The sequence below is a fragment of the Rhea pennata genome, chromosome 3 (genome assembly GCF_028389875.1).
Source record: "Rhea pennata isolate bPtePen1 chromosome 3, bPtePen1.pri, whole genome shotgun sequence".
Lineage (NCBI taxonomy): Eukaryota > Metazoa > Chordata > Aves > Rheiformes > Rheidae > Rhea > Rhea pennata.
In genome coordinates this window covers 1,303,044-1,330,913 of record NC_084665.1, presented here as the reverse complement: position 1 = coordinate 1,330,913, position 27,870 = coordinate 1,303,044, and the positions used below count along the sequence as shown (strand labels likewise).

The following is a 27,870-nucleotide window of genomic DNA, read 5'->3' as shown; positions in this document are numbered from 1 at the left end:
TTTGTACCATAGACAAAAACATTCACCTAGCTGGTAGTATCTTATTACACTTTGCAGTAGAACATATACAAGAAAGAGGAAAAAACATACCAAATGAATCAGAAGTGATCAGTGCTTAAAGTAAATACAACAGCCAGCACTGGCAAGAATCCACAGCATCAATACATACAAATGTAGCAGTGACGGTGCTTCTCAGGGGGATGGAAACTGCCTGCGTATTAATACAGCGTTATACAAAACCTAGCAGGGATATTGGAACAATGAATAGCTAAACTTTCACAATAACTTAGGTCTGTGAGTGAGTCTGTGTTACAAGATATTCCGCATTTTGAAAGTGCCATCTCTCTCTCTCTCTCTCTCTGTGTCTTCTGCCCTCCTGCAGGAGGTGTGATGAGTCCACATGATGTGTTATCAGGTAAGTTCAACTGTTTAAGAAAAGTATCTGGCCAAGTTCCAGTGTATTCTTTAAAGAGTGGCAAATTATGACTTCAGTAACTATGTCTGTGCAAAATATGCCTCTTTCCTTTTAAAGAAACCAGTGTCTGTAACTCATTTAGAAAAGTTTTGACACGTATTTATGTCCTTCTTGGAACAAATACGATGCGAACTATTGAATCCCCCCAAAACTACAGGAAATCTGATGATGCAAAGAAGGTTCTGACCTTCCATTTCCATGCGTGGATCTTTAAAAACCAGGACACCTCCTTGGTAGCCCTCCTGGGCTGGCACTCAAACTATTGCTGGAAATACCATCGCACCCTAGCAATGAAACTCCAACATTAAAAATAAAAACGGTAGCAGTGTTTACCCTTTGCATCCATGTTCACCTTGCATTCCTCATCACACCTGCACGCGATTCGTTCTTTTTAGTAAAAAGTCATTGCCTGCTGCCTTGCCCATCTTCTTTCCATAAGCAGTAAATCCACTTGTATGCCGAGTACCTTGGATTGAATTCCTGTCGCACACTGCCCTGTGACCATCGGATTGTTACAGGAAACCCAATGCTCAGAAGGAGAAGCTGCAAGAGAGGCTGTTTATCACTGACAGTAAGAATCCCAACCAAAAAAAAAAAAAAAAAAAGCCCCAAACAACCAAAAAATTCCCACAACTCTCCTTGAAAATCAGCCCCCGTATGATGTACCCTCTTCTGTGTTCTAGCAATAGTCTTAAGTCATAAATTAGATTAGTCTTCCATCAAATAACTTAAAAAAGAAGGAATTGTAGCAGACCAGTTTTGCCTGGCTTGACGCCAGTTAGCAGCCAGTTCATCTAGAGTCCCAGTCACTGTTCAAAAACTGAGCTAGGAAATCACATGAATGCTGAAAAAAATAATAATCTTCACATCAATGCAGGATTTTTCCAGGTTGTGGGGGTCAGGGAGAGGGTAAACGGAGATGGGGCCAAGGGTCCTATGAACAGTGAACAGGATAGACTTCACGACTCAGAGGCGCACCGCGTTCAGGAGATGCCAGCCGTGGTTTGTATTGCACAGGTAAGAGGGAAGTTCCTCCCGACAGTCTGCCACCTGCATTAGTGATCTCTGCACATTGGCAAGTTCACAAAAGTGAAAACATTGAATTCTGTCATGATGGAGAAACACAGGAAGATGCCGTAGAGGGAAAGGCACACACACCCTAGCTTCTTGTCCAGTTTCCATTTGTTCATGTGGACACCAAAAACCTACAACAAACAAAGAGTAAGCAACCACAGCAGGAACATTTTGAATAAAAGGGAAAATCACCTTCTCAACTGCAGGAGGGTGAAAATAACTGTCCCCTTAAAGAACACAGTCAGCTGAAAGCAATGGCAGCAAGAGCACTACACCACAGCTGGAGTAAATCAGAGCCACTCCCTCACACTCACTGCAGCCACTCCGATTCACCCCACCTTGAGTCTTGGCCCAACAGCCTGGTGTTTCTGCAGGGAACTGCATGTTTTGGCAAGAACAAGCTCACTTAGTTCCACCAGGAACATCTGCAAAGGCCAGATTCCCTTTTCCACATGTAAAAGGCTTCCCGTGCCTCTCTGCATCTCAACCTTGAGCCAAATCATTTAAGGCACTGCCTAAATTTGCTTAGTTTGCCCCTGAACAAATCTCTTGGACTTAAAGCCTTGCATGTGCAGGAATTGTTCTGGTGTGTGACACATAGGAGACCCCTTCAAGCAGCTAGCCTGAAGATGTGGAAGATGGCAACAAGTTTTATAAACCCTCTTCTGTTCAGCTTTTCTTGCCTACTGTTATGTCGGACTCGGCAAGATCAAGGAACGTGAGCCACTATTTCAATAGAAACGTTGTCCTGTCTGGGCAAACTGAACAGATCTTGCCACACATCAGAGAGTCTGCTCCATCTCCAGCAGGAAATATGACTAATCGTTACCAGTGCCTCTCCCAGATGTCCTGCCACAAAAGACACAAACATATGAGCCACCCTGTGACAGGGACTGCTTCTGCCAAGCACCTCCTTACAGTTTTGGGAAGCTTGCTATAGGAGTAACCACTCCTATCCCTTAACACCAAACTTTGCAACCACTGTTACAGCTAGAAGTAGGAAAGGAACAGGTGAAGAAAATGTCTACAAAATCATTCTTTGGGAAATGAAGAACAAAAGACTAGATACATACTGTGACAAAAACAGATGCCAGCAGGAGACCAACAGAATAGATAAGTCCTCTACTGTTTAACCGAATCTGGAAAAGAAGGAAGTTTGTAAAACCACGCCATAATTTCAAGCAACATTTTTTTCTTACTGCTAATAATCCTGTAATGCTAAGCTGCAGAGCTGCTAAACACAGGCACACAAGCTACAAAGGCCAAGCTAGCCCATTACATCACTTTTTTTTTTCCTACTCCCTCTTGCCAAATGAGGGGCATTATTAAAGGCTAGCGTGCTTGGGACCTGATAGCACTTTAGGTTGTTCCACTGCCACAGGGGCTTTCTAGTCCCTTGGACAGTTAGATCATGGAAATGTGTCTTCTTGTCAATTACCTCTTACGTGAGACCTGAATGAACAAGTTGGGGAAAGATTTATATTCAGTCATCCATTACTGCCTCATACTGGGGAAAAACAGAGCAGATCACATGCACCTTCTTCCCTCTCTTGCCCATCTCACTGAAGGAAGCAGGTGGATGATCTTGGAACCAGAGCCTCTGCTGCTGTAAATCATTGGTATCAACGTGTTGCAGCACACTAGCATAGGTTAAGCGTTACTTAGCACTAAGGCCAACAGGGCAGAGAACCTTTACTACCTGAGAGGCTTTGCAGAGACATTGTCACTGTGGCACATAGGTACCTCACAGTCATTCAGGAAGTCATCTTCGTGGCAGTGCCACAATTATACCCACTGTGTAAGTGGAGAACTGAGGTATGGGTCCATAAAGAGGTGGAGGTTCTAGCTGTAAGTTTTAGAGTCTCAATAGTCTAATCTAAGATGCTCAGCTGCATCTTTAAGCTCTAAATACATTTAAAAGAGGGATTTATGTGACATGGACCTAAAGCCACACAGGAAGGCTGCTGTAGGGAGCAATGCCACCTCTCCTGTCCTGCCATTCTCCTCCTCAGCCTCCCATTCTTCTCTTATGCTTCTAATTGCCATTCCTTTGGGCATCTTTATATCCTCTTCCCAAGTGGCATCACCTGCAGTATGAGCAGGGAAGCACCCCAGGCTGTGGAGCCTCTAAGGGGGGTTGTGCTGGGGGTACTGCTCGAGTCCTGTGAGGGATGACCAGCCTCTCCAGCAGGGAGGCTGGAGGCTGTGGACACCACATCAGATATTATCTTAAGGGCATTATAAGGTAATACAGCCCATTATATTACTCTCTGCACATTCTGTATGAAGAAGCCATATACAAAGTTGAGTTTCAACTAATGGTCACCAAAAAGGCTGACAGAGTATTTCTGTTCATTTAAGTTTCCTGGCAAAGATCAATCTTAGCAAGATAGGTTTGGGTGTGACTATTTTCCAAAGATGCTTTAGACGAGGACACTACTATTGCTTGTCTGGCCTTCTTTGGTTTTGTTTAGTGCAAGTATGTTTTCAGTCATATCTCTCCACTGTGGAGGTCAAACAGCCCAACTGACCACAGAGATCTTCCTTAAATGGGCTGGTATCAAACTCTGCATCATGCAGCTTGTTCTGCAGCTGCATGCAGGGAAAAGCAAAAGTCTTAGTCTGTTCCTGCAAATGATCTACAGACCAAAAAATAACTCTGAGGATGAAAGTTCATTCACCTCACACAACACACATTTTCTTTTTCTTTACCAGCTGGATTTCTTCCTTGTTTCTTAAATTGTTTCTAGTCTAAGAACAATTCAGGGAGGAATTTTGTGCTATGATGCCATTTTCTCAAGTGTCAACCCAGGAAATAACAATATGTGGTGTATTACTGGCCACTTTTCAGTGCTCACATCTCAGTGACTCTATAAAGCAGCCCACTTGCAAGAGCAGTGGAGGTTGCTCATGTAGAGACGAGCAATGCCACAGTCTCCTGAATGCCACCATGCAGCTCCTTGTGTCGGTTGTTATTGCAGTCGGGAAAACCTGTTGACCCACTGAACCCAATGTTGCTCCCAAAGCCAGTGTAATGATCCAGTTTTGTTCACCGAGGTCACCTGAAGGGAAAGTCTGGCTTCTAGAGTTGAGGAGAGGATGACCAGTTCTGAGATTTTTGCTAACCTGAGGCTGCAATGCCCTCTGCAGAACAAGGCAGCCGCACTGGAGGCAGGGGAAAGCCTCCAGCGAGCAGGATTTTGCTCTTATGCTGTAAGGCGCAGCACTCCCGTGCTACTGCTGACCCATGGCGAGCACCATATGGCTCGTGCAGTGTCTGCACCCTGTGATTGCTCCAGTATTTGGGTTCCCTGGAGTCCCACCAGCTCATGTAGCTCTGGTGCCACTGGAGATTTTCTGCACCTTCAATGATGTTAAAACACTGGCACACACAGACAGCCCGTTTTCCTTTATCACTGATTTTTGTCATCGTAAAAAAGGCTGCAGTCATGACGACTGCTTGTTCTGATAGGCATTGCTGTCTGTCTAAGACATCAGCTGTAGGTATACATGGCACGGAGGAACTGTTATGTTCCCATCGCCATTACAGGTACAATGCAACAGTCTTGCTAGTCAGACTGTTCAAAGAAACGAAGGACTTGGATCGTTTCAGAGTGTGAAGACCGATTTAGGCAGAGCCTGCATAACTGAAAAAATGGTAACGATCCCACTGTTAATGTAAACTGCAGGCTGTAAGGGGCAGACATGAAAGAGTATATTTTTGCAGCCATGGAAGAAGTCTCTAAGGCCATTTCCACTTGCAGCTTCTATTACCAGTCCTGAGCAAACCTCAAAGCTTTCCTGAAATGTGAGCTTCTCTTGGGGCAGAGAGAGACATGTCACATTCTGGTCCAGAAAGTCCTTTCCTCTGATACCCTCTCATGCATCTCCTGTTACGCTAATGAGCCAGGGCAAGCTCATGTTGGAGTGCTGTGACTGGACCATTGCACCCTATGGAGATGGTGCACTGTGCTTTATCCACTGCCAGGCATCCACACCTGCCCTCCAGCTTCAGCTAGTCCCAACAGGCCATGCAGGGCAGCTAACTGGGGTTTGCATCAGCCTAACTAAAATGCAAGCCTAAATCCAGCTCTCCCCTCGCTGCCCCCTCTACCCAAAGGAGCAGCAGCTGGCCAGGAAAGACAGATCCTCTTCTACAACAAATTCCTGTCTGGCTTTTCCTCTTGAAGGCTGTTTAACCAGTACCAACATCTGCAAAAACTGTCCATATGAAACGTGCTAACCGGACAGGAATCTAGGGGAAAAGGAAGTGAATGAAGCAGCTGGAATTATTTTAGCATGGAAAATGTCTGAATTTAACCTGAAGTGCAGGCACTGCTCACAGTTACCTCACTGGCTTCTCTCAAAGTAGCAGCCGCTTGGAAAGAAGACGATTCCTACGCCTCTGCCTGTGGTTTGCTGAGCTCAGTGCTTGCAGGAGAGTTGTCTGGGGCTGTGCCGTTTGGTCTCTCTGCAAAGCCTCCCTTTGGAGGCCATTTGGGGGATGAAAACCTGGAGTTAAGGATTATTCAAAAGTTAAAAGCATTTTTTTAATTGTTTACAATAGGTTTCCACCTGGAACAGTCACAGAGGAGCCCCCAGGAGCAAGGCAAACATGGCAACCCCTCCAAAAGCATGAGCACCCACTCCAGCTCAACAGGTCCTGCTTTGGCTTCAAGTTACGCAGGAAAGGCCCTGGCTTGGGACCAAGCCCAGCAAACCATGTTAGGCAGGCCAGCTCTTGCTGGCGGGCAGAGCTGCTAGCTAGTAACTAAGCTAAATGCTGAGAGCTTTCTTTGATGAGGCTTGACTAGTCTCGCAGAAAAGCAGGGATCTTCCTGGACAGGGTGAAATGGTGCAGAGCTTTGTGCACTGCAAAAAACAGCTCCTTCCTCAGGCTCATCACCTTTTTTTTCTGAATTACCTCACTCTGCCACTGGATATCAGGGCTGAAACCCTCCCGCGCACACAGTAATGTGTGCTTTCCCAGGGCAATGAATCTAGCTGGGGAATTTGCTTCATCAGGAAGCTTGTTTGGCTGCACCGGATACATATCACAGCTGGACTTTCTGGAAGAATAAGTGCAATTCATTGAGAGAAGAGCCTTGCCGGTGAGCTCCCAGTGCCAGAAGAGCTGTGCAGACTTCCCGATGTCCTCACTGTGGCTGGAGACTGTTGTACGGTGTGCTGCAGTGCCATGGAGCAGGCATGACAGGTCACGAAAGTCCAAGCACTGGCGTTGAGAAGGGCTACCAACAACAGGCACGGAAAGGAAGAACAAGAGGAAAGTTGGGATCGACTGATAGCATCTAAGGCTGTTCCCAAAGCAGATGGGCCCTGACACCCATCCACGGACAGGTGCAACTCAGGTTGTACATGGCTTGCAGTTCTCATGCGTGCACGTGCAAAAAGCCCACTGCCTCTGTGGGCGTGCATGCAGTTCTGCATGGGGCGCGTGGGGAGTCCAGCTGTGCAGGCCACACTGCTCCGGCATGTGCCACCATGCTGCACAAGGGAAGGACAGCACATGTCCAGACACTGTGTTTGAGGGCTCTGCGTTCTTAAGACAGCCCTGGAGAGAACCAATTTACACCAAGAGGACACCTCCCTGCAGATGGCTATAACTCATGGCTAAGCCTTTATCCTGTTGACTCTTCCAGTGGAGGCTGCTTGGAGTAACAAGTTCTCAAGACGCTTGTAGACTTTATAGCCTTCGTTCAGAAGAGGACTGAGTGTGTCCAGGTTTGTTCAGGTGTAAAGGTAGGCCAATCCTTGAGAAATAGTGTTTGCAAAATACTCTGACATGAAGAAAAAAGTCTCCTCCACAGCCAGACAAAACTCACTGGCAAGCATTTTGGGAAGCTGCAACCTGAAGATTTGGCAAGCTGTTGCACAGGGGCTCTGAAGGGTTTCTGCTGCTGGCTCTCCACTGCCAGCGGTGACACCCCCAACACACAGGGGACAGAAACGAACACATCCCCAAATTCAAGTGGTCCCCATTTATCTTAGTTGAATGAGGCGGTCTACAGCAAACACCCCACACTAACTGGGCTACAAGGACATCTTCCCTTCAACTAAAGCTGCTACAGGGCATGAAGACATTTACTGGTTGCAGTAACATTAACCAGAGGATATTGGCTGAAGCCCTTGGCTTTTGGCCCTGGCACTGGAAATGGTTTCTGAAAAAATAATGGAAACCCTCAAAAAATAATCAAAACAACACTGTTTAATTCCAACAAACACTGCTATTATTCATGCCCACTAAAAGAGAACCTACGCCTTCAGAGGAGCCAGGCTGAACCTTGCAACGCTGCAAAGTACAGTAGTACCTGGGGTCAGGCAGAGCAGGGCTGGGGTGCTCATCGCAGCAAGAACACAGGTGTAACAGGTTCCTGCTGTTTTCTCCCACCTGCTAACATGCTTGAATTTTCTTCTACAATCCCCTTCTGCTAGCCCAGGTCTGTATTACACCCATTCTGTCATCCAAATCTGTCAAATTGGGATGGAAATCAGTCAAGCAGCCTTCTCATGAGACAATTGGTATTTCCTGCACCAGGCAATGGAATAGCTTTCTGCAGGGCACATGACAATGTTTAAGTTCATGGAAAACAAAGCTAGCAAAATTTTCAAAACTCACAGTAAGGGAAGGGACTTCTTTTCAGATTTTAGCAAAGCGCAGAGAATGGGCCTCAGCTCAAGTCATCTTCCTCAGGGAAGGAAAAGCTCAATTTTCTCTGTTTATTTAAAAATAGGAAATGCTTCTCCCTCAGGAGAGAACTGTCTGCAAAGAAAGTACTCTCTGGTACTTTAAAGAAGAAAAAAATGCATTCCCAGTTTGTGAGTTCAAAATCTGCTCCATGTGCTTTTAAATGGGCTCATCTCCCTGCTTTTTGTGCAGCAAATGCAAAGATGCAACTGCAGACTCCAGGTGCTCCCTCCCAGCTCCTGCAGGCAAGAAGGAATTGAGGCTGAAGAAAATACTGGAGGAAAAACAATGGAAATAAAATAAATGTAATTCCATTCTTCCGTTCTCCTTTGGCAGCTGCTGAAGGGAAAACAAGGAGCTATTGCCAAAATCCAAACTGGTTTTGCTCCAGAGTCCAAATGAGAAATTACCTCAGATGGGAACATTAGAAGGTCTCTGTTATGCTTCCAGCCCCTCAGCTGCAAAAGCATCAGGTCTCCAGTCTGATTGAGGATCCTTTGCTTGCAATGTCCTTGGCCGACAGTGTAAATTCAGTGTAAATCCTGCATTCCTCAGGTCCTGCCATGCAACAGGAGTCTCAACAACCTGCAGATTCAGGATACATGCTGCATTCCTGCCTGTCTAGAGACAATTTCCTTCTTGGACCTTTTCTGAGACACTGAAACAAATTTTCTTGGTCTGCTCCATATCACACAATTCACTTTGCAGAGAGTATAAACCCTGGAGTATGCAGCATGGAGGGCTGCACGTATAATCTCGAGGTATTAAGCAAGAAATAGAGGAGTTACGGTGAGAAGGAACTCCTGCACTGCTAGGAGCCTTCTTGGGGATGGGATATGCAGAGTGACCACTTTACTATCCTGGCCCTTATGGTTTGCCACAGTGACTGACAGATGCATTGAACTTCTCTTCCTCCTTTTCTCTGAATGGTGAACATGGTCTATATGCAGATATCTAGGCAGGATCGGAGGGAATAGATATACAGTTGTTGGTCGGAAGGAGATTAAGGCCAGCTTCATCTTCATGTCTTAAGATACACCACAGTCCCTTGGAATTAAAATAGTGATCAGCAAAAGGGTCAGTAAGTAGCAAACCAGTGAAGCTTTCTTGCTTTCTTGATCCGTTTCTCAAGTGTCCACTTCCCTATGGATTCTCTGATGCTTAACACAGGCCATGCGGGGGTTATTCCTTCTCTGTCCAGCTTCCTTTTACCATGGCAGGAATGTAACATCTCTAAGACTTCTACCTTACTGTCAAATTTGGCTGAAATTGGTTGAAATTATTAGGCAGGAGAGTGATGGAGTTACCTCAAAACAAGGGATTTTCGAAATGGAGGTTGTTCTTGCAGTGTTAACTAGGCAGTGCTGTACATCTGCAGCACTTTCTGGGCTCCCCAATACAAGAGAGACATGGAGCTACTGGAGAGAGTCCAGAGTAGGGCTACGAGGATGATCAGAGGGCTGGAGCATCTGCCCTCTGAGGAACAGCTGCGAGAGTTGGGCCTGTTTAGCCTGGGGAAGAGAAGACTGAGGGGGGGGATCTTATCAATGTCTACAAGTCCCTGAAGGGAGGGTGTCAAGGGAATGGGCGCAAGCTCTTTTCAGTTGTCCCATGTGAAAGGACAAGAGGCAATGGGCAAAAACTGAACCACAGTTCAGTGGTGGAAGTTCCACCTCAATGTGAGCAGGAATTTATTCACTGTGAGAGTGACGGAGCACTGGATCTGGCTGCCCAGAGAGGTTGTGGAGTCTCCTTCTCTGGAGATATTCAAGGCCCGCCTGGATGCAACCCTGTCTAACATGCTCTAGGTGACCCTGCTTGAGCAGGGGTGTTGGACTAGATGATCTCCAGAGGTCCCTTCCAACCTTACTGATTCTATGACACATGGATATACTCACAACCTTGCTGACAATGGGAACAAATGAACCTGGCTGGTTATTCTTAGGTTAAAATTCCTGTTCCCTAAAATATTCCTGGCTTGGGTCTGTTTTATGGCTTCAAACCCCCTCCTCCTCCCCCCCCCCAAAAAAAAAAAAAAAAAAAAAAAGATTCCAGAGGGAGCAAATTTCCTTCCATTCTGGATTTGCTATACCCCTAGGGAGTGACTCTTACAGGAGCACCGCCTTGGCCGCCCATCCAGGTGGGTGACTGCAAGCTGGGAGAGATGAGAGGGTGAACTCTTTCCAAGGTCTGCCGAAGGCCAAGGGTGCCGTTTTTAATCTCCAAAAGCCCTACTGGCATGCTAGATCAGCTACAACTGATCAGAGAGCAGGGGGCTTCAGGAGGAAGCAGCGAAAGAGGGCAGATTTAGTGTTTGGCTGTTAATGGGTCCTCAATAAAAACAACTCTTTAAAATATTAAAATATAGTTGGGATAGAAATTAGAATTGCAGAAATGGAAGTAATCTGATGTGGAAGCAGCTTGATATTCCTCTTCTTGAGCACAGAGCAAGAGAATTTTGTTTAGATTTACTCTCTGGTGGGAAAAAGGTCTGAGACCTGGCCCAAACCGGGACTGCAAGACTAACAATTGAGTTCATGACAAAGCAGAGTGCAAAGGAGGACCTTTCCTTTGCCTCATTAACATTGACACCCTCTTGGAGCAGCATGAGATGACTCTGGCTTGGGTTTGGACTAAGTGCAGTCAGCACTGGAGAGAAGCAAGAGAAGAAAGATGCAACACTACAGATTGATAACTGCAGGGACAGAGCCAGTGCAGGACAACCAGCACCCACGGGAGAGGCAGGAAGGACAACATCAGCAACCCCAGCGCTCAAGCATGCAGCAGCTGTGCAAAGTGCTGCTTGTGCCCAAGCTTTGCTCATGGCATCACATGGTAACAGCCCCTTCACACTGGCCAGGGCTGGGGCTGCCCAGCAGCTCTGCTGGTGCCATGCCTGTGTCCTACCAGCAAAATGTTCCAGGAAGAAAAAGTTGAAATATCCATGGACAGTGGGCCTGGGAAGGGAGAAATCAGGGCAGGGAGAGGCACTTAATCAAAATGATTGCACTCTAGCAACTCAGCACCCATCTGCAATGCACAGGATGTGCAGACTGTTCCCAGTTCTGCCACAAACCTATTGCATCACCTCCAGCATTCAGCTCTCCTTGACTTCTCCCCTCTTGCTCTTTTGCTGTCTTATCTACTTGATCACAAGCTGTATCCCTGAGACTATATTTTTTTGAATGACCATCCCTGATCCTACCTGAGGCTTCCTGGGGCTGCTGCTGGGCCCATGACAAACTAGGCACTACCTGGGACCTTGTGGGACGATATGGTCAACATACAGGTGTGCCACAAGTTGTGACCAGCTTGCAAGCTGCATCTCATCCAGAGCTCTCTGCCTACCCCCAGTCTCAAGGTGCCATCTGTGACATGGGCTCCAAAACACCCACCTGCCTGTGGGTAGTTTCAGGGAGACTCAGGCTCTCGGTACAGAGGCTGCTGCAGCAACCTAAAGTGTCCGTAGTGATGAGACTGATCCTCATGTTCACAACAAAACCACGTAAATCTCTTTCTGGTTCTGAGCAGCTGTTCAGCTGGTTAGTGTGTGAAGCCACCTAACTGCAGCTGGCTGAGAAAGATCACAATGTGCAAAATCTCTGGACACCATGCCACCGCATGTGTGTCAGAGCGAGGAAGAAGAAAAAGGGAGCAAATCCTTTTCTCCTATTCAGCACGGAAACCCAGATTAACCGTGTTCTGGTTTCATACCAGTATAACAGGGAGCAAAATTTGGCCATGGAGGATTCTAAATCGAGAGCCCAGGCTCAGAAGAGAGCCTGAGAGCAGACATACAAAGGGATGTTACAGCATACAATGCTGGGGAAAGAGCTGGGTGTTTAGACTTCCTGAAAAACAAGGTAGGAGAGGGCCTCTGGGAGGTCCCTAGCATCTCTGAGTAAAAACTATAAGTAACACCATAGACTGCCTTGATGGTCTGCTGCAGCATCCTCTGGGTATTATAGATTCATTTTTTTCCAAATAATCAAATTTAGTCTCTCCATTGCAACTGAAGTTGGTTTCTTCTGTTTTCGCCTGCTCCACCACACACCATGAGCATGCTGTATAGCATGCATCTAGGCTGTCCTTTTTTTTCCAATCTGCAACATTTTAAGGCCAGGGTTGAAGGTGCTAGTCTGAAGTCTGGGGATGTGCAGGTGTCTGTGAGCTTGGTCAGATTGCTCAGTCAGAAATCCTCAACTAATGGGAACTGAGTTTTTGTGGCACAGGAAGGCAGTGAGCACATCCCAGGATGTGTACAACCATGCCAGTCTTGTCTTGGTTCAGCAAAACATTTGATCCCTCTACAAACTTAATGAGACTTGCTCACATGTTGAACTATGTGGGGACTTTCTGCTATATATGTATTTTTTTTTCCAAAGGAAAACATGGTCTTGCAAAATTATGCCACAGAAAATGTGGAGACTGCCAACATTTTTCTCTTGTTTTCTGTCAGGAATATCAACAAGCTATTTTGTTTAGGATGATCTGAATTGAGCACAACACAGTTTAACTAGGGGAGAGCTCACTCTCACACAGCACTTCCCTATGCAATGTAAGCAAAGAGGAACATCCATGTGCACAGAGCTGCTCACTTCAGTGCTCTCCTGTGCCAAGGCTTAACTTTTGAATCATGCAGTCTGATTTTTTGTGGCTTTCAGAAAAGATATAACTGCAATTTGCTTATTAAAATGCATTTACTCTCCACTTTCAGGAAGATTTAATTTCAAATCCCATAATCGCTGATCTGAGGTATAAACTAAACCTAACTTTGACATAGTTCCCTTGGATTAAGCATTCTGGAGAGGCAATCATGGTTTTTGATGGCTATGCAAAGTAATCATGATCAAATAATTCCCCCCTTTTTAACTACCTCTTTTCTTGTGTATACAAGTAGGAAGACTCATCGTGACTTTGGGGAGTTCCTCTTTTGGAAGAGGTGCTACAAAGACAAATTTGGGATCCTGCAACATAACAGCAGAGTAGTGCTGTAAACGATGATTATTAGCTTAGAAATCTTCTACTGCTTTGGACTTAGGCAGTCCCATTTGGCTGATGAGCAGCTTGGCTGGAGTTTGAGAGCTTCTGTTAGGTGAGTGGGCCTTTGCTGATGTTAGCACTGTCACCTGCACCCACCGCATTCTGCGTGGCAGCCTCGTAATACTTAAATAATTAATTGATATTAATGTGAGCGTGGGAGGTTGTTTTGGTTTGAAGTCTGGCTGTCCAACGATTTGGAGAGAAAGCCATGAACTGTAAGTGAATACTGAGGAAACTCTCTGCTAACTGTGGGGCAGTTTCCAAGGCTGCTTTTTTTAACCATGTGATCACACTGCACAATGAACAATTTGGGTGTGCAAAACAGTGGCAACATTATTATGACCCCATGAGAGCTGGCTGCTTCTGTTCAGCCGCATTTTCTCATCCTTTTCAAGGAAAAACCATAACCAGTATAGGGATGAGCTACTCACAAGAGAAAGGGATTTTATTCCTGCAATGTTGTTTCCTTTCGTTTTGTTTTCAGTCCTGAGTCTTGGGCTCTCACACTTCATCCAACTAAACTGAAATGTCATTTCTGTCAAAAAGGCACCTTAATGCTGATACTTTTCCTTTGGGTCTTTTGCCACAGGATTGTACTATCACAGACTGATTCAGGTTGGGAGGGCTCTAACTGTACTGGGGATGTTATAATATTCAATGGTTTTGATGCTCAAAGCAATGCCTCAAATGCAATCTATAGATACAGCAAAGCAGTGCTTTCTGAATTACTCCAAGGCTTTTAGAGCCCTTCACACTCCCCTGGAGCTCATGGCTGACTGCCTGTGTGGGAAGAGGCTCATGAGAGCTTGTATTTCTTGTTATTGCAAGTATTACTTGTTATTTTACAGTTGGGCCCCAACTGATTAAAGACAAAATGCTACAGTTGCAAAGCTGAGTACGCAAAGAAGTAGGAAACCTCAGGATTTAAGTTGTTTATGCATTACATGGGCCTTTCCCACAGAACTACTAAATTGTAGTTACGCCAGCATTGCTGCTCCAGCCAGCACCCCATTCTCAGCTATGGTGGAGACGTGCCATGGAGCATGGTCCCCAGTAGCTGGTGGAGCAAGTCTCCCTGCAATGCTGAAGGCCCCGACCCAGAGGGAGCTCCAGGAGGATGCAGCTCTGCCGGTCTGGAGTTGCAGGGATGCCTGGAGCCTCTCACAGCATCTGGGGTAGCGGGAAATGGCCTTGCAGCCTGCTGGAGACATGTCCTCACTGAGGAGCTATGTCATTAAGTTAAGGTACTGTAGGAGGAGATCTGCACTGTGCAGCATCAGAGACGATGAGAAAGATGTCAACTGGATTTTCTCCAAGACTCATCCACTTCAAGAGCCTGAAACCCCTAGCTGTACCAAAGGAGGGGAAGGTAGAGTCTGTGTGAATCTGATTGAGAGATGGACAGTCCCAGGATGGTGAAGGCTAGAGGCAGGTGGCTTTTGGCACCAGGAGGATGGTTCTTGCTCCACCTCAAGGGTTGCAGCTACAGAACAGATTCCGTACCTGGGAACAGTGGTGGGCCTGGAAGCTCTGGCCAATGATGCATCTGTGAAGGCTCACTGAGAGCCCCACAGCAGCAGCAGGAGGAAGGGGCAAGTGTCAGTAGTGGGAGAGGCCCTGTTCTGAGGGATGGAGGCCCCATCTGCTGACCTCACCTGTCCTCTAGAAAGTTTTGATGCTTGCCAGAGGACTGGATTCAGGATGTTGTAGAAAGACTGACAAAGCTTATCCAGCCCTCAGGCTATTACCACCTGCTGCTTTTCCATGTGGGCATTGCAGCCTCAGCAAGTTTGCAGCTGATGCCCAACTGGGAGTAGTGGCTGATAAACCAAAGGGCTGTGCTGCCAGTCAAGGGGACTCAACAGGTTGGAGAGATGGGCAGAGGAGAACCTCATGAAGTTCAACAAAGGGAAGTGCAGAGTTCTGGCCATGGTGAGAAGAGTCCCCATGCAAAGCACACACTGGGGGCCAACCAGCTGGAAAGCAGCTTGGCAGATAAAGACCAGGGGACCTTGTGGACAGCAAGTTAAACATGAGTTCACAAACAGTCCTTGCAGCAAGGAACACCAGCAGTGCCCTGGGCCACGTTAGGAAGGGCATTGCCAGTAGGTCGAGGTGATCTTTGCCCTCTATTGAGCCCTGGTGAGGCCACACCTGGAGTGCTGTGTCCAGTTCTGGACTCCCCAGCACAAGAGAGACATGGTCCTACTGGAGAGAGTCCTGCAAAAAGTCATGAGGATGATTAAGAGACTGTAGCATTTGGCATAACAGGAGAGGCTGGAAGAGCTGGGACTGTTCAGTCTGAAGAAGAGCAGGCTCAGGAGGATCTTACTAACGTGCAGGAATACCTGACAGGCAGGAATAAGGATGATGGAGCCAGGCTCCTCCTACTCAGTGGTATCCATTGACAGGGCAAAAGGTAATGGGCACAAATTGAAATACAGGAGATTCCTTTTAAACATATGAAAAAAAAAAACATTTTCTTTTACTGTAAGGATGACTGAACATCAGAACAGGTTGCCCGGAGAGGTTGTGGAGTTTTCGTCCTTGGACTGGTCACAATCCTGGGCAACCTGCTGTAGTTGGCCCTGCTTGAGCTGAGGGGAACTGGACTAGAAGATCTCCAGAAGTCCCTTACAACCTCACATATTCTGTAATTCTATGATTCTGTTGCCTGTAACTTTGCAGTCACTTAGGGATTGTCATCAAGAATCTCTCCCACACTGTTGTCTGAGCATTGTCCAGCTAACAGCAATAGCCACCCTGATTTCCCCAGGGGATTTCATAGCGTCTCCTGCTCTTCCCTCTCAGAACAAAGCTTTCAACAGATTTCGGGATTCTTTGTTTTATCATTTGGGAACTAAAGAGAGGTGTCATTGGTGCTGGGGAGGTTTTCTCAAGGAAGAAGGCTCTGCTATGTTTCCTAATGATGGTCAGGCTCTGAAATGTCCTGGAATTTAACAGCTTCCTTCATTTTCCAGTGTGTTAACAGTTCAGTAACACTAAACACTTTTATTGAAAACTCTACAGGTTTGTTCAGACCCTTTACTTTCCACTTGTGTGTTTTACCCCTTTGTCTCACTAAAAATAGGATCATTCTCCTTATTAGGAATATATTCCAGTGCACCAATATGCAGTATACTTGGTGAGTTAATTTACTTCAGTGCAGACTGAAGCACACATCCTGCCTTCAAGGAGAAATGGATGTACTTGTACTCCAAAGCCTGGGGAATGTCTATTGAGAATTAACCGCTACACCCCTCATATAAAGCTGTGAGACACTATTTGTTTTCTCAAATCCAGTCCACAAAATTTGATCCAACCAGTTTATATAAAAGCCTGCGTTTAAGAAAAAAAACAAAACATGCAACCAAACATAGGACTTACGTATGAACCATAGTTCACTGCTAGGGTCTGCAAAGCCCATGGGAGGCCTAGGCCAATTAAAATATCAAAAACGTTGCTTCCGATGGAGTTGGACACAGCCATATCCCCCATACCTGCAGGAACAGAAACCAAGTACAATCAGCCACAAGACAACACTAATCTGAGTGAATCTAGATGATTTCCACAGATTAAGGCACCGAGTTAAGTCTCTTCCTTTTCCCTTTCCCTCTCCCCATCATACAGGCCAGCATGGTTGGAGGGCCTGGATCCCCTTTCTAGGATCACCTGAGAACTTTCCTGAACTAATCTTCAGCTGCTGTTGGACCCTGGCCACTGGCTCTGTGAGCTGGGACCTGCTGGCTCCCCTTCTGTGTCACACTCACTGCCGTTTTTGGTGCTTTACTGCAATCATGAGACACAAGTTTCTGTATGAGACTGATTTGGTATTTAGTTATTCTAATTTGACTGACATGCTTAAGTAGCTGACTGTTTCATGAAAAACTATCTTCACTCTCCAAAGCAGTGTTCCCAACTTTCTTTTTCTCTTAAAGCATCGAGTTATAAGTAAATTTTCCTAAAACAAAAGTGTTTTCCAGTCCTTGTGACTATGGGGAAAAACTGGAAAGTGACCTGAAAGATGCTTACACCATCTTCCACACAAGTCTACAAAATTGATATTAAAAGGAAAAAGAAAAAACTTGTGAATTTTTTGGGAAGGCTTCGAGTTGGCAATGATGCCGTAACTTTTTCCATACTGTCACTAAGAAACTGCTTTGCAATAGCAACATAAGTCTTCTCCTTCCTTGTGCTTGTTTTAAATCTTAGCCTCAGGAAAAGGGCTCTGAAGGTTTTTGCATTTGGGGCTCCTCTGTGCTGCCTAAAGGGGAAGAAGACACCCCAAAACACTTCAGTGGCAATGTGCCATCTGTGTGAGGAACCTACCTTGCCTCGCTACGATAAGGCTGGCCATGCAGTCCGGCACGCTGGTTCCAGCTGCCAAGAAGGTGATGCCCATGATCACATCTGGAATACCCAGTGTGTAGCCAATGATTGTAACCTACAGAGAGGAATTAAACTGTCAGGGTGTTTGTGAGAAGCAAAATCACAGACCAGCTTGGACCAATACTGCAGGATTTATTGCTTGGTCCACCTGACCCTTTTTTCTTTTTCTTTCTTTTTTTCCTTTTTTTTTCTTTTAAAAAAATAGAAGCAGTAACAGGCTTTTTTGGTATATTCATCATCTGTCAGAGGATAGTACTAACCTGCCAGGTACTCTTTTTGGTAAACTGCTTTACACCTTTCTTCCATAATTTTCTGGACATTAACCTGGAAAAGAGGCTCTCTGGGGACCAACTACCAGGTGACTACTGGGTGTAACAGGCTCCTCATCTTGACTGATGCTTCTAGGCATCACCAAATACAAGTAATGGCTAAATAGATACTAAAAGAACCCCAAAGTTAATTATATTGTGAACATATTACATGCAGAGACATATTCACAAGACACTGTGAGCAATTCCTCTTAGCAGAAATTCCTTTAATTACTTTTGTTTCTTTACTACGCAGCCTATGATAAATTACTGCTCTTTGAACTCATTCGCATTTTGAAATTTTGGAGGCCTTGGTTTAATGATGCCAGATTTTCTATTACCCCCGTTTAATTGCACAGAGTGAAGTGAAAAGCTCAGTCCGGGGTAACACTTGCTATTCTGAACTCTCTGCAGCATACACCAAGAAATGTGAACCATATGTTGCAAGCAACGCAGTGACCCTGTGGACTTCTGGTATTTTAGCTATGGAAAGCTGGGAGAACTTTTCCTTGGAAACACCTCATCCTCACAGATGAAAAGCAGGAGAAAACAAGTAACTTTTAATTTCCTGTTCAGGATAACAAGGCTATTGAAAAAAAAAACAAAAAACAAAACTCTTCTGCAATGGTTTGACTAGGGACAATCCTGGCATTCATTTTTGCCTTTCATTAGTACAGGAGTACACTGCGAAAACAGTGAAGATTTTTTATTGCTTCCCCCTCCCAGAGGTAAAGAAGCAGTGGCCAGTCTTTCAGCTTTAGTGAGCTACTTCTGTGCTTGCCCAGTGCCTTGTTGAGAATCAAACCAGTGCTTCCCTTCCTTAACCCTCTCCTGACGCCAACATCCCATCGCAGTGTGAGCCTGCAGAAGAGTCTCACCCTCCCCTAAAGAAACACAATCCATGCTGCAATATTAGTGTAATCCCAGTGAGGATAACTTAAACTTTTCACCCATATGCATCATCTAATGAGGCCTGCAGCAAGTTTACAGGCTTAATGACCTGCACAAAGCTTTTCTTCTCTGTGAACAGGCCAATTACGCTTAGATTTCTTTGTGTTCATTTGTATTTATCCCTTTCTGCCTTTAGGATAATGAGCTAGAATCGCATTAAGTCCCTGTTGACTAGGTAGTTGGGCAGCAGTTTGGCTGAATGTCATGCTTTTGTTCGTGCTGCATGTGAGATGTGTCACTCTCAGCCCTGGCTCTCAAACTTCCTCACTCCAAGGAAGAGAAAAACAGTTGAGGCCAGATTCATACTTGCCCCAGGGACTCCCTACACTACCTCTGCAAGGTTAAGAGGTGCTAAACTGGCGCAAGTGGCATCTAAAAATCTAATCGGAATGATTGCAGCCTTAAGGCTTCTCATCTAAAAGTTCATGTATGCAGGGCTCTCTATATGTTTCACGAGAGCTGGCAAATCATTTCTGTTGCCTTTCCCAGGTGTGGTTCCTGCTTTAGCTGGTACATACCATCCACACCATCATGTAGGAGAAAGCTGCAATCCAGAGCGTAGAAGAAGCAAAGGTAACCATGAACCATTTTTCTAAGTGGGGTTTGTTACAGTTGGGCACTGTGAAGTACAGGACGAAACTCAATGGCCATGTGAAGAGCCACTTCAAGATTTCAGTCTTGCTAGCTGCAAAATAAAAAAAGGGGGGAAAAGAATCATAATTCTAGTCTGCTTTAGTCTAACATGTTAGTTTTTTTTTTTTTTTTTTTAATTTTAATGAGCAAGAGGCCAGGGCCCCCTCAGCCAAAGTGCTATGAAAATGGCTAATGACAAGACACTACTTGTTCAGAAGAGCACAGCGGGAGGGTAAAGAAGGGAGGCAGGAGGGGGCAGACTGCACACCGAGGGAGCGGGAAGTGCCTTCCCAAGAAATCCTAGGGAGCTTCATAAGCAATAGGTCAGCCCACATTTGCTATCTTCCCCAGTCACATCATGAGAGGTATCAAATAAGAAGCAAGTTATAGGAAGAGATCTAATCCATCTTCAAGTACCCAATGGGAGGGTATAAAAAAAAGACAGAACCAGACACTTCTTGCAGGTGCACAAGAAAGTTATTAGAGGCGATGGACTCAACTTGTAACACGGGAAATTCTGATTAAATACGACAGTTGTGGGTTTTCCTTTCTTTCCCACAGTGGGTGGTCAAACACTGGAACCCAGGCAGACTATTGGGATCACCATCCTTGGAGGTAATCAAAACTCAGCTGGATGCAGTCTTGAGCAACATGCTCTAGCTGGATCTGCTTTGAGCAGGGATTTGGATCAGAGACCTCCAGAGGTCTATGCCAATCTTTCCTCTTATATGAACCTAGTCCAGAACACATCTAAATGATTATCTTCAGAGGTCAGGTTCTTCTCCTTACTTGAACAACAGCTATGCTGTTTGAATGAGGAGATCTGAACAGGAGTTCCCCCCAAAATATCCCACCCATAATGGCAGAATTGTCCCTGTAGTATTCTGTTTTGTCTGTAACACACTGGATCTGGCCAGCTACGGTAAGCGTGAGTCAAAGGCAGAGCAGGAGTATGTTACATTCATCCTGAGGCTAAGGACCTGATGGTGTGTAAGGGACTAGGTGAAAAAGAGAGCTTCGTCCTGCAGGCCCAGGGCTCAGCAACCCAAGCCACATGTGTTTTTTCACAAGTCATGCAACTATTCTGACTGTTTCTGAGCCCTCCAGGGGGAGTGAGAAGCCCCTGTGAGAAGCCTAATTAGCAGAGTGACACACAAGAGCACAAGATCTTCTTTAATCTGAGTTAACAGTGATGCACAGGAGCCCAAGACCTTCTTTAACCTGCCACTTCACATCAGCATTGTCACTGTCTCAGCTCTACTGGGACTTCACCTTGCATTAAACACCACTGAGATAACAGTGAACCTCATCTCCCAGTGAAGATAAGGCCTAGGCCCAGATGCATCTGAGCTATGTTTGGGCACCTTCCCACAGCCCCACCATCCTCAGTTCCCTCTGCAGGCAGCAGAGAGAGATGGGCCTCTCCAAAGGGTCAGCCAGGTTTCTCGGGGCAGAAATCACCTGGTGGAGGTAGTCACCTCTCCCCGCTGGCTGCAACAGTGGCCTAGGGTGACTGTGGGGTCAAAACAGAAGCTTCGCAGCCTGTGGCTGAGGTGAACCCAAGTCTAAAGGTCTGTCTCCTGAGAAATTTCTGATGTTTTCCACTCAGTTCCTTCCACCTTTTACCTGTGACCAGGAACTAAACTGTGAGGTACAGAGTGATAGGAGCTCTCACAGAGACACTTCTACCCCAATACACATCTGTGATGCTCATTGGCATACCCAAACTGAGTTTTGCTTTCTGGAACAACACAAACCCAGGAGCTTCTTACTGGGTGGGTCAAAAGGTGTGTATGGCCCTTCATGGTCATCATCGTCATCTTCTTCTTCTTCTTCCTCATCGTTTTCATTGTTCTCATTATCCTCATTCTCATTCTCTGTCTCATTCCCAGCCTCAGCCATGTCTTCGTCTCGCCGTGTGCCATTCACACCCCGCTCGGTGGAGTTGCTTGGACCTGTTCCATTCTCAACAACATGCTTGATAGGTATTTTGATTGCTACTTCTGACTCGCCATTGGTGTAAGCCCTGCTGTTGATCAGTCTTTGTCTCTGTAAATACAGGCACAAATTCTTGCTGAAAGGTAGATTTTTTTTAAAGATATGTGGAGGAAAAGAGAGAGAGAGACATATGCAGAGCTCTTTAAATACTTGCTTTTAAAAGCAAAAGGGATAGATTTCGACTGTGTATAATGCAAAGTTTGCTTGCAGATGACCAGACACAAACCTCACACAGATAAAGCTTTTATATGAGAAGTACCAAGAACTGCAGATTTAATGTCGCGGTATTCCAAGATCAGGGTCCAGACTAAGCATAGACTCAATGCAATACCAAGCTATAAAATAAATGAAAATGATATTAAAAACAGGTCAATATTGTGGGTACCCATTGCAAGCTGCAGGTAGCATAACCTGGCCACTTAGAGCTTTCTTTACTAAAATCCCTGTGGGGACAGGTATCAATGGATGATTTAGCAGAGCCCTTGCCAGAAGGATCAAATCTGGGAAAATGTCATCTGGGATCCTGAAAAGCCATTAAGTTCCATTTCAACCTGAATGCTGCTGTAGGAAGAGACAAATTCAGAAGGAAAAAGAGAGAGAGAAAGAAAAAAAAGATATAACACATACCTCATTGATCAACATGCGGCTGGCCATAGAGAGACGGGTTTTGGGAGGGAAGTGGCTGGTTATCATGATCCGGAGCCCAGCCTCAGAAAATGAAAGCTGGTGTGGATAGGCTGACAGTAGCTCGTCCACCATGATCACTGAGGCTTTACGGTGGAAATTCCCTGCAGCCAAGGAACAAGGAGAAATTGAGGCCCTCCTCTGCCAGCCTCCCGCTCTGTCCTGTGTGGGTCTCTGAAGAATAAATCTGTGCGTTCCAGAGGCTCCACGTAAAAAAAATTCCTTCAGCTACTGTCATTCAAAATATGCCTCCTCTGTCCTTGATTTCTGCCTTTAGCTGGCGTTTCTTTTTAAAATAAATCAACAAGATGGTGCCTCTATGCATGCTCATTATTACAAAATTAAATTCACTCTCCACACTTCATCAAAAACCTGTATTAAGCAGATCATTGCTTCCAACAACAGTTGTTCCCCTAAGAGGGAAATGGTGCTGCAGCAAAGCCGCATTAATTCCAGTGAGGTAATCTGTTTGTGTGAGGATACCGACCTCACCCACCACTAACTGTATGTTGGCTGAGGCAACTATCAGCGTCCCCCTAACGCTCCTAATCAGAGCAAATGAAAAGGAGGTTCCTGTACTCTGGGTTCTCAGACCATTGCTAGAAGCTGCCACCAGATCTGGCGGCAAGCATGCCTTCTGGTCCATTGGGAGCGACCTGCCAGGAGGCATTAAAGGAGAAAGGACACACAGGGTAGATAGCTGAAACGCACTCTAGCTGAGGCACAGGTACAAGGTCAAAGCCTTGACCTGGCGAGAACAAATATCAGTGTCTATCAGCCCTGTGGGTCCACCCCAGCGGTTTTTCTGCACTTGGATGCTATGTAGGACTGCAAGTTATGAGCCACAATTGAGGCTTGCCAGTAGGGAAACCTAAGATCTTCCCTAACATAGCTGTGCTTCTTATTATAAGCTTATTATTAAAATTAGCACTGAGCACTAGCAATGTTTCATGGTGTTGCTATTTACTGCCATATCAGTAGTCTTACAGAAGAGTATCTCCTTAGCCTTAGTACCATTTTTTTCTGACTGCGAAGGTATCCGTGGAATAGGGGTAAATACGTGGGGTCTCCCCTATCATAACAATGGAAATGGCCAAATAGCTTTTCCTGGTGACTTCTGTCAGGCTGGCATTTCATGCAGGGCACCTGTGGGAATTGCAACCACTCTTCTGCTACCAGGAATGCTACAAACTCTTCCAGCTCTTGCATTCTCCACCCCACCGAGTAAATGTTCAAAAACAAAACCAAAACTTTACCTACTGCCATGCAGTGTCATGCTGGGAGCATGAGCACTGAGCATGCAGAAGCTAAATCCCACAATCAAAACTACCCCATATGCGCATAGTCCTGAGGGGAAACCTGAATTACTAAGGCTTAAACTTATGCTTCATTTTTACAAGTCTAACTCTATTGGTTACGAGTGTTGTCTTCTTGCTAGCATAGCTTTACTGTTAAGAGCCCCAGGCTATGATGAGTTGCTCCAGTAGAAGCAGCTTCCCCCAAACCAGAGCACATTCACCCAGGTGCATGGGCTGCATACACCCATACAGCAAGAACATGATGGCTCGTGCCTGGCACACACACCAAAGTGAGTCCATAATGGCAGTTAAAAGCCCCATCCACATTTCATATAAAGTTGCTTAGTGCATATGGACTACATCTTTTTGCAGCTGTTTGTGGAAAATGAGACCTATTCTTGTTAGTTTTTTGAGTTCAGTGTAACCCAAGTGGCAGCTCATCTGCACCCAAAGCCTGGGACTGCTTTAGACAAAACACAGTTGCATGTTGAGTTAAACCAATGACTTTTGGGGGGAAGGGAGGGGACAGTTATTGCTGAGGATAAGTGCACATAACCACAAGCAGTTACCGCACGTGCTTGTTGCCTGCTGCAAAGATGAAGTATGATGTATTAGTCTCTGAGAATACAACATTTGCAAATGCACACACACAGCTGCTGCAACTGAACTATGCAGTGGGTAATTTCTTTATGCTGAGGAAATGTAATCACTTATATATGTGATCATGATTTAAATCAAATGGGAGAGGATTTCAGCCAACGTGAAATCATCCACTTAGAGATCATTTATGTGGAAAAGTTAGGCATGTGCATGACAGCATGTGATGTACAAGCATGCTACCTCCACAGGTGCAGAGTCCCCTTGCTCCCTCTTGGGGACAAGTACCCTGGCTTAAGTGTGGCTTTTTCCCTTGTTCTTTACGTTGCTCTGGGAATGCATTAAATTTAGCTGGAGGTGCTAGATGCAAATGGGCATCTTTAATCCGGAAGAAGAGTGCCCATGGGAGGACTTATGCCAGTGTAGCTACAAGGGGTAAATAAATAGCTCGTGCACACGCCAGGCCTGAAGCCGAGAGTCTGCTCAGCCAGACACTTGCCCTGCAGTGGAGTTATCCCATCAACAAGAAAGAGATGGCTGTCACCCTGGTGTCAGGCTGCCAGCGCAGCGGGTGCTAGAGCCACTGGCTCCCACCGCCACCACCGCTGCAGCTTGCAAAAGGGCTATTGCTCTTCCTACTGCATTGCTGACAAGACATCGCCATCCAGGCCGCGTGACTAATGGACAAACTTGTAAAACACTCAGAATGATGCAAGCAAGTAGGGTGACTTACTGGAACAGTTACCTTTCTTTAGCAACACCACCGTGGCATCACAGTTGCTGTTATCATCCATTTCCGTATTATTTGCTAATCCGTTCACCATATTTGCAGCATTTTTTGTCTTCCTTTCGAAGCAGTGATGGATGGTAGAGTTATACCTAGGCAAATAAAACAAACTGTAGGTGTACCTTTGCTCCTTCCAAGTGGGTTTCCCGACACTCTTCCTCTCCTAGAGTGAGATCCTGTGTGACCCAGCTAAGTGAGAGAAGGAAAGCCCACTGGTTTTAAGGAGATCTAGCTGGAGCAGGCTGCAGCTCTAACTACAAAGCAATCTTCTTCTCTGGAGATATTCAAAACCCACCTGGACGCGATCCTGTCTAACATGCTCTAGGTGACCCTGCTTGAGCAGGGAGGTTGGATTAGAAGATCTCCAGAGGTCCCTTCCAACCTTACCCATTCTGTGATTCTGTGATTTTGCATACCCAGAAGGCTAAGAAGTGTATGAGAAACTGATCTTGAATGGAATGTTCGTTTCTGTATTTGTATGGAATTAATGCTCTTTACTGCAAATGTAACAATTACTTGCTGTTGTCCAAATTTATTTTGCATCTCCAATGATAGCTGAGCATTAGTGTTGTTTTGCCTCTGAAGCCAAACCACAGAAACAAAATTCCATATGCTAAGTTCTGTCTTTATTCTGAAAAAACCAACCAAACAAAACCCCTCCCCCAAATCCCAAACCTTCAGTTCTTATTTCTTGGAATCAGCCAGGCTGTTGGACTCACACACGAGCTGAGGCTCTCATCACACGATTCCCAGGCCAGGGTGGCTTGCTCCAAGCACCTGGCCCCGGTTCCTAGCCATGCCAACCACCTCCCCAGCCGCCTCCAAACCGCTCTGCAACAGCTGGGCAAACCCCAGCATTGCACTCAGCAAAAAAATTAATCCCAGATTTAAATGTTGCAACTACCTGTGGCGCAGGGGTGAAGCTACACTCCACATGCCAGGCAAAGCTTCTGGTTGTTAGAAGTCAGACGAATTCTGACTTGTGTTCCCTGCAAACCAGCCTGCTTTGCTGTGCTCGCTGAGAATTGCTCTCATAATATTTACTCTGTTCATCACTGAACAACAAGGCTCTAATCTTACTTGTTGAGACAAGACCCACTGGTGCGCTTGGCAGCTGGCAGGTTTTGTTTAATGTTCCAGTTTAAATCTGGGTTTCCTTTCCACTGGCTTTGAAAAAACAAGGCAGGAGGAGTGGGAGCAAACAGCAGAATGGGCTATTTCACCAGCACAAGCTCGTGTGGAAGAAGCTGCACAGGTCACACACACTTCACCTATTGATGTCCAGAAAATCCGTGTCGACTCTGCTGCAGTTTCACTGGGGGTCTCAAAGCAAGGAGCAGGGAATTGCTGTGGGGTTTTGAGCAGCAGACTGCCATCTCCTGCACTTTTATTCCTCTGTAGGGATGCTAAAGCAACCAGAGGAAGACCCATGGCCAGGTGAGAAGGTGACTGCTTTGGTGGGACCTGGAGACAGGCTTGGTTCTCCGCTCTGCTGCAGAAATACCGCAAGAGTCTGGGCCAGGTTGCCCAGACTGAGAGCTGGCAAGCAGCCGCCACCATTAGATAGCTGATCCTTGGATGTGTGCAACAGAGATCAAGGAGCCTGTTCTGCCTCCTCCGCCAAGAGAAATGACACCTAAACGCGCAAACGGGTGAGGGGTGACCAGACGGTGAGAGGGGAGCCCTGCCTCCAACCTGCAGCTCTCCCAGGCCACCTCTGCCAGTCCCGGAAAGGCACTGGAGCAGGAAGCCTCATCACCTAGACGCAGGGCACTTACTTCATGATAACGATGTAGATGGCATACATCAGCACTAAGACTAAGGACTCCCACCTGCAAATCAAAGCAACACAAGTCAGCGGGGGACGCAGAGACACCGCTGCCCGAATCCAGTCCTTCCCCACTCCCAAGGTGCCCAAACCTTGCAGGAGGGCTCAACCCTCTCTGCCTGCCTTAATGCATCTCCAGGAGAAGGTATGGATGAAGAAATGTTTTGCTGTGGCAAGCCACAGGCCCTACAGAAATCCCCCATTTGGAGACGGCTGCACACGAAGACGCAGGGGTCATTATCTTTTTAAGAAGGCTTTTCTCTGAGATGCTGCACAAACCGTACCACTATCTCGTTCCCTGCTTCTGGCAGTTCAGCACTCAGCTTCCTCATTGATGCATTTTAGCAGAAGGACACAGTCAAATTTAATTGGGCCTCAGTGCAATTTTATTTAAAAAACAAAGAAAAACAAGCCATTGCAATACTCGGTGTTTCAGAAATCCTTCCATGAAATTAAACATCAATCTCCCAGTGAGAACAAGTTTAAGAAAACATGCACCACAAAAAGCCTGACTCCCTCTAGTGCTTGCAATCCAAATAATCCTGGCTGTGAGTGAAATCAAAGGACCGGCACTCTCCAAGCCCGGAGATGCCCTGAAAACAAAGGATGAAAGCAAAACAGTGGAAAGCACTTCATTTTTAAAAGTCTTTGAAGCCTTCCTAGCCTACCATAGCAACGGCACTATCTGTAGGGACATTTGCAAATGGTTAAGATATTTGTTTTTATACATATGTATATATATACTGGTCATTCTCTCTTTAGTTTTCTCCCCCCTCTTCCCACTAACCCCCTTTTTTTGAAGCTCTTGTGTCACGATCAGAGTAAAACAAGAAAAGGCATTCACTGCCAGATATACTCACCATGAAACCTTTTCATCATAAATAAACTGTGGAGGAAAGGTTTAGAAAGAGGCATGTTAGAAGCAAACCACGACTGCAGGTGGAAGAGCTGCGGAGCTGCGCAGGGCATGGAGCAGCCGCAGGCTTGGGGCACTGTCCCATCCTGCCCTCCTGCCCAACCGGGGCCTGCTGGTGGGCTGTCCCCGCTCCAAACCACAGCTGGATCTCCTACCTGATGGCCACGAGGGCCTCGTACAGTA

At 46.0% G+C, this 27,870-nt stretch overlaps 1 protein-coding gene across 1 annotated transcript in view; it reads right to left on the bottom strand.

Moving 5' to 3' along the window:
* Nucleotides 1–1,367: 1,367 nt before the first annotated feature.
* Nucleotides 1,368–27,870, bottom strand: part of SLC24A3 (solute carrier family 24 member 3) — a 95,577-nt gene continuing 69,074 nt past the window's right edge. The window contains exons 6-15 of the mRNA XM_062571335.1: nt 27,632–27,657; nt 26,722–26,775; nt 24,890–25,035; nt 22,205–22,365; nt 21,352–21,628; nt 19,465–19,631; nt 17,628–17,742; nt 16,686–16,798; nt 2,623–2,688; nt 1,368–1,680 (exon numbers count right to left, since the gene is read on the bottom strand). Coding sequence (XP_062427319.1) covers nt 1,531–1,680; nt 2,623–2,688; nt 16,686–16,798; nt 17,628–17,742; nt 19,465–19,631; nt 21,352–21,628; nt 22,205–22,365; nt 24,890–25,035; nt 26,722–26,775; nt 27,632–27,657 — 1,275 coding nt within the window. The 3' untranslated portion in view covers nt 1,368–1,530. The remainder of the gene's footprint in view (nt 1,681–2,622; nt 2,689–16,685; nt 16,799–17,627; nt 17,743–19,464; nt 19,632–21,351; nt 21,629–22,204; nt 22,366–24,889; nt 25,036–26,721; nt 26,776–27,631; nt 27,658–27,870) is intronic.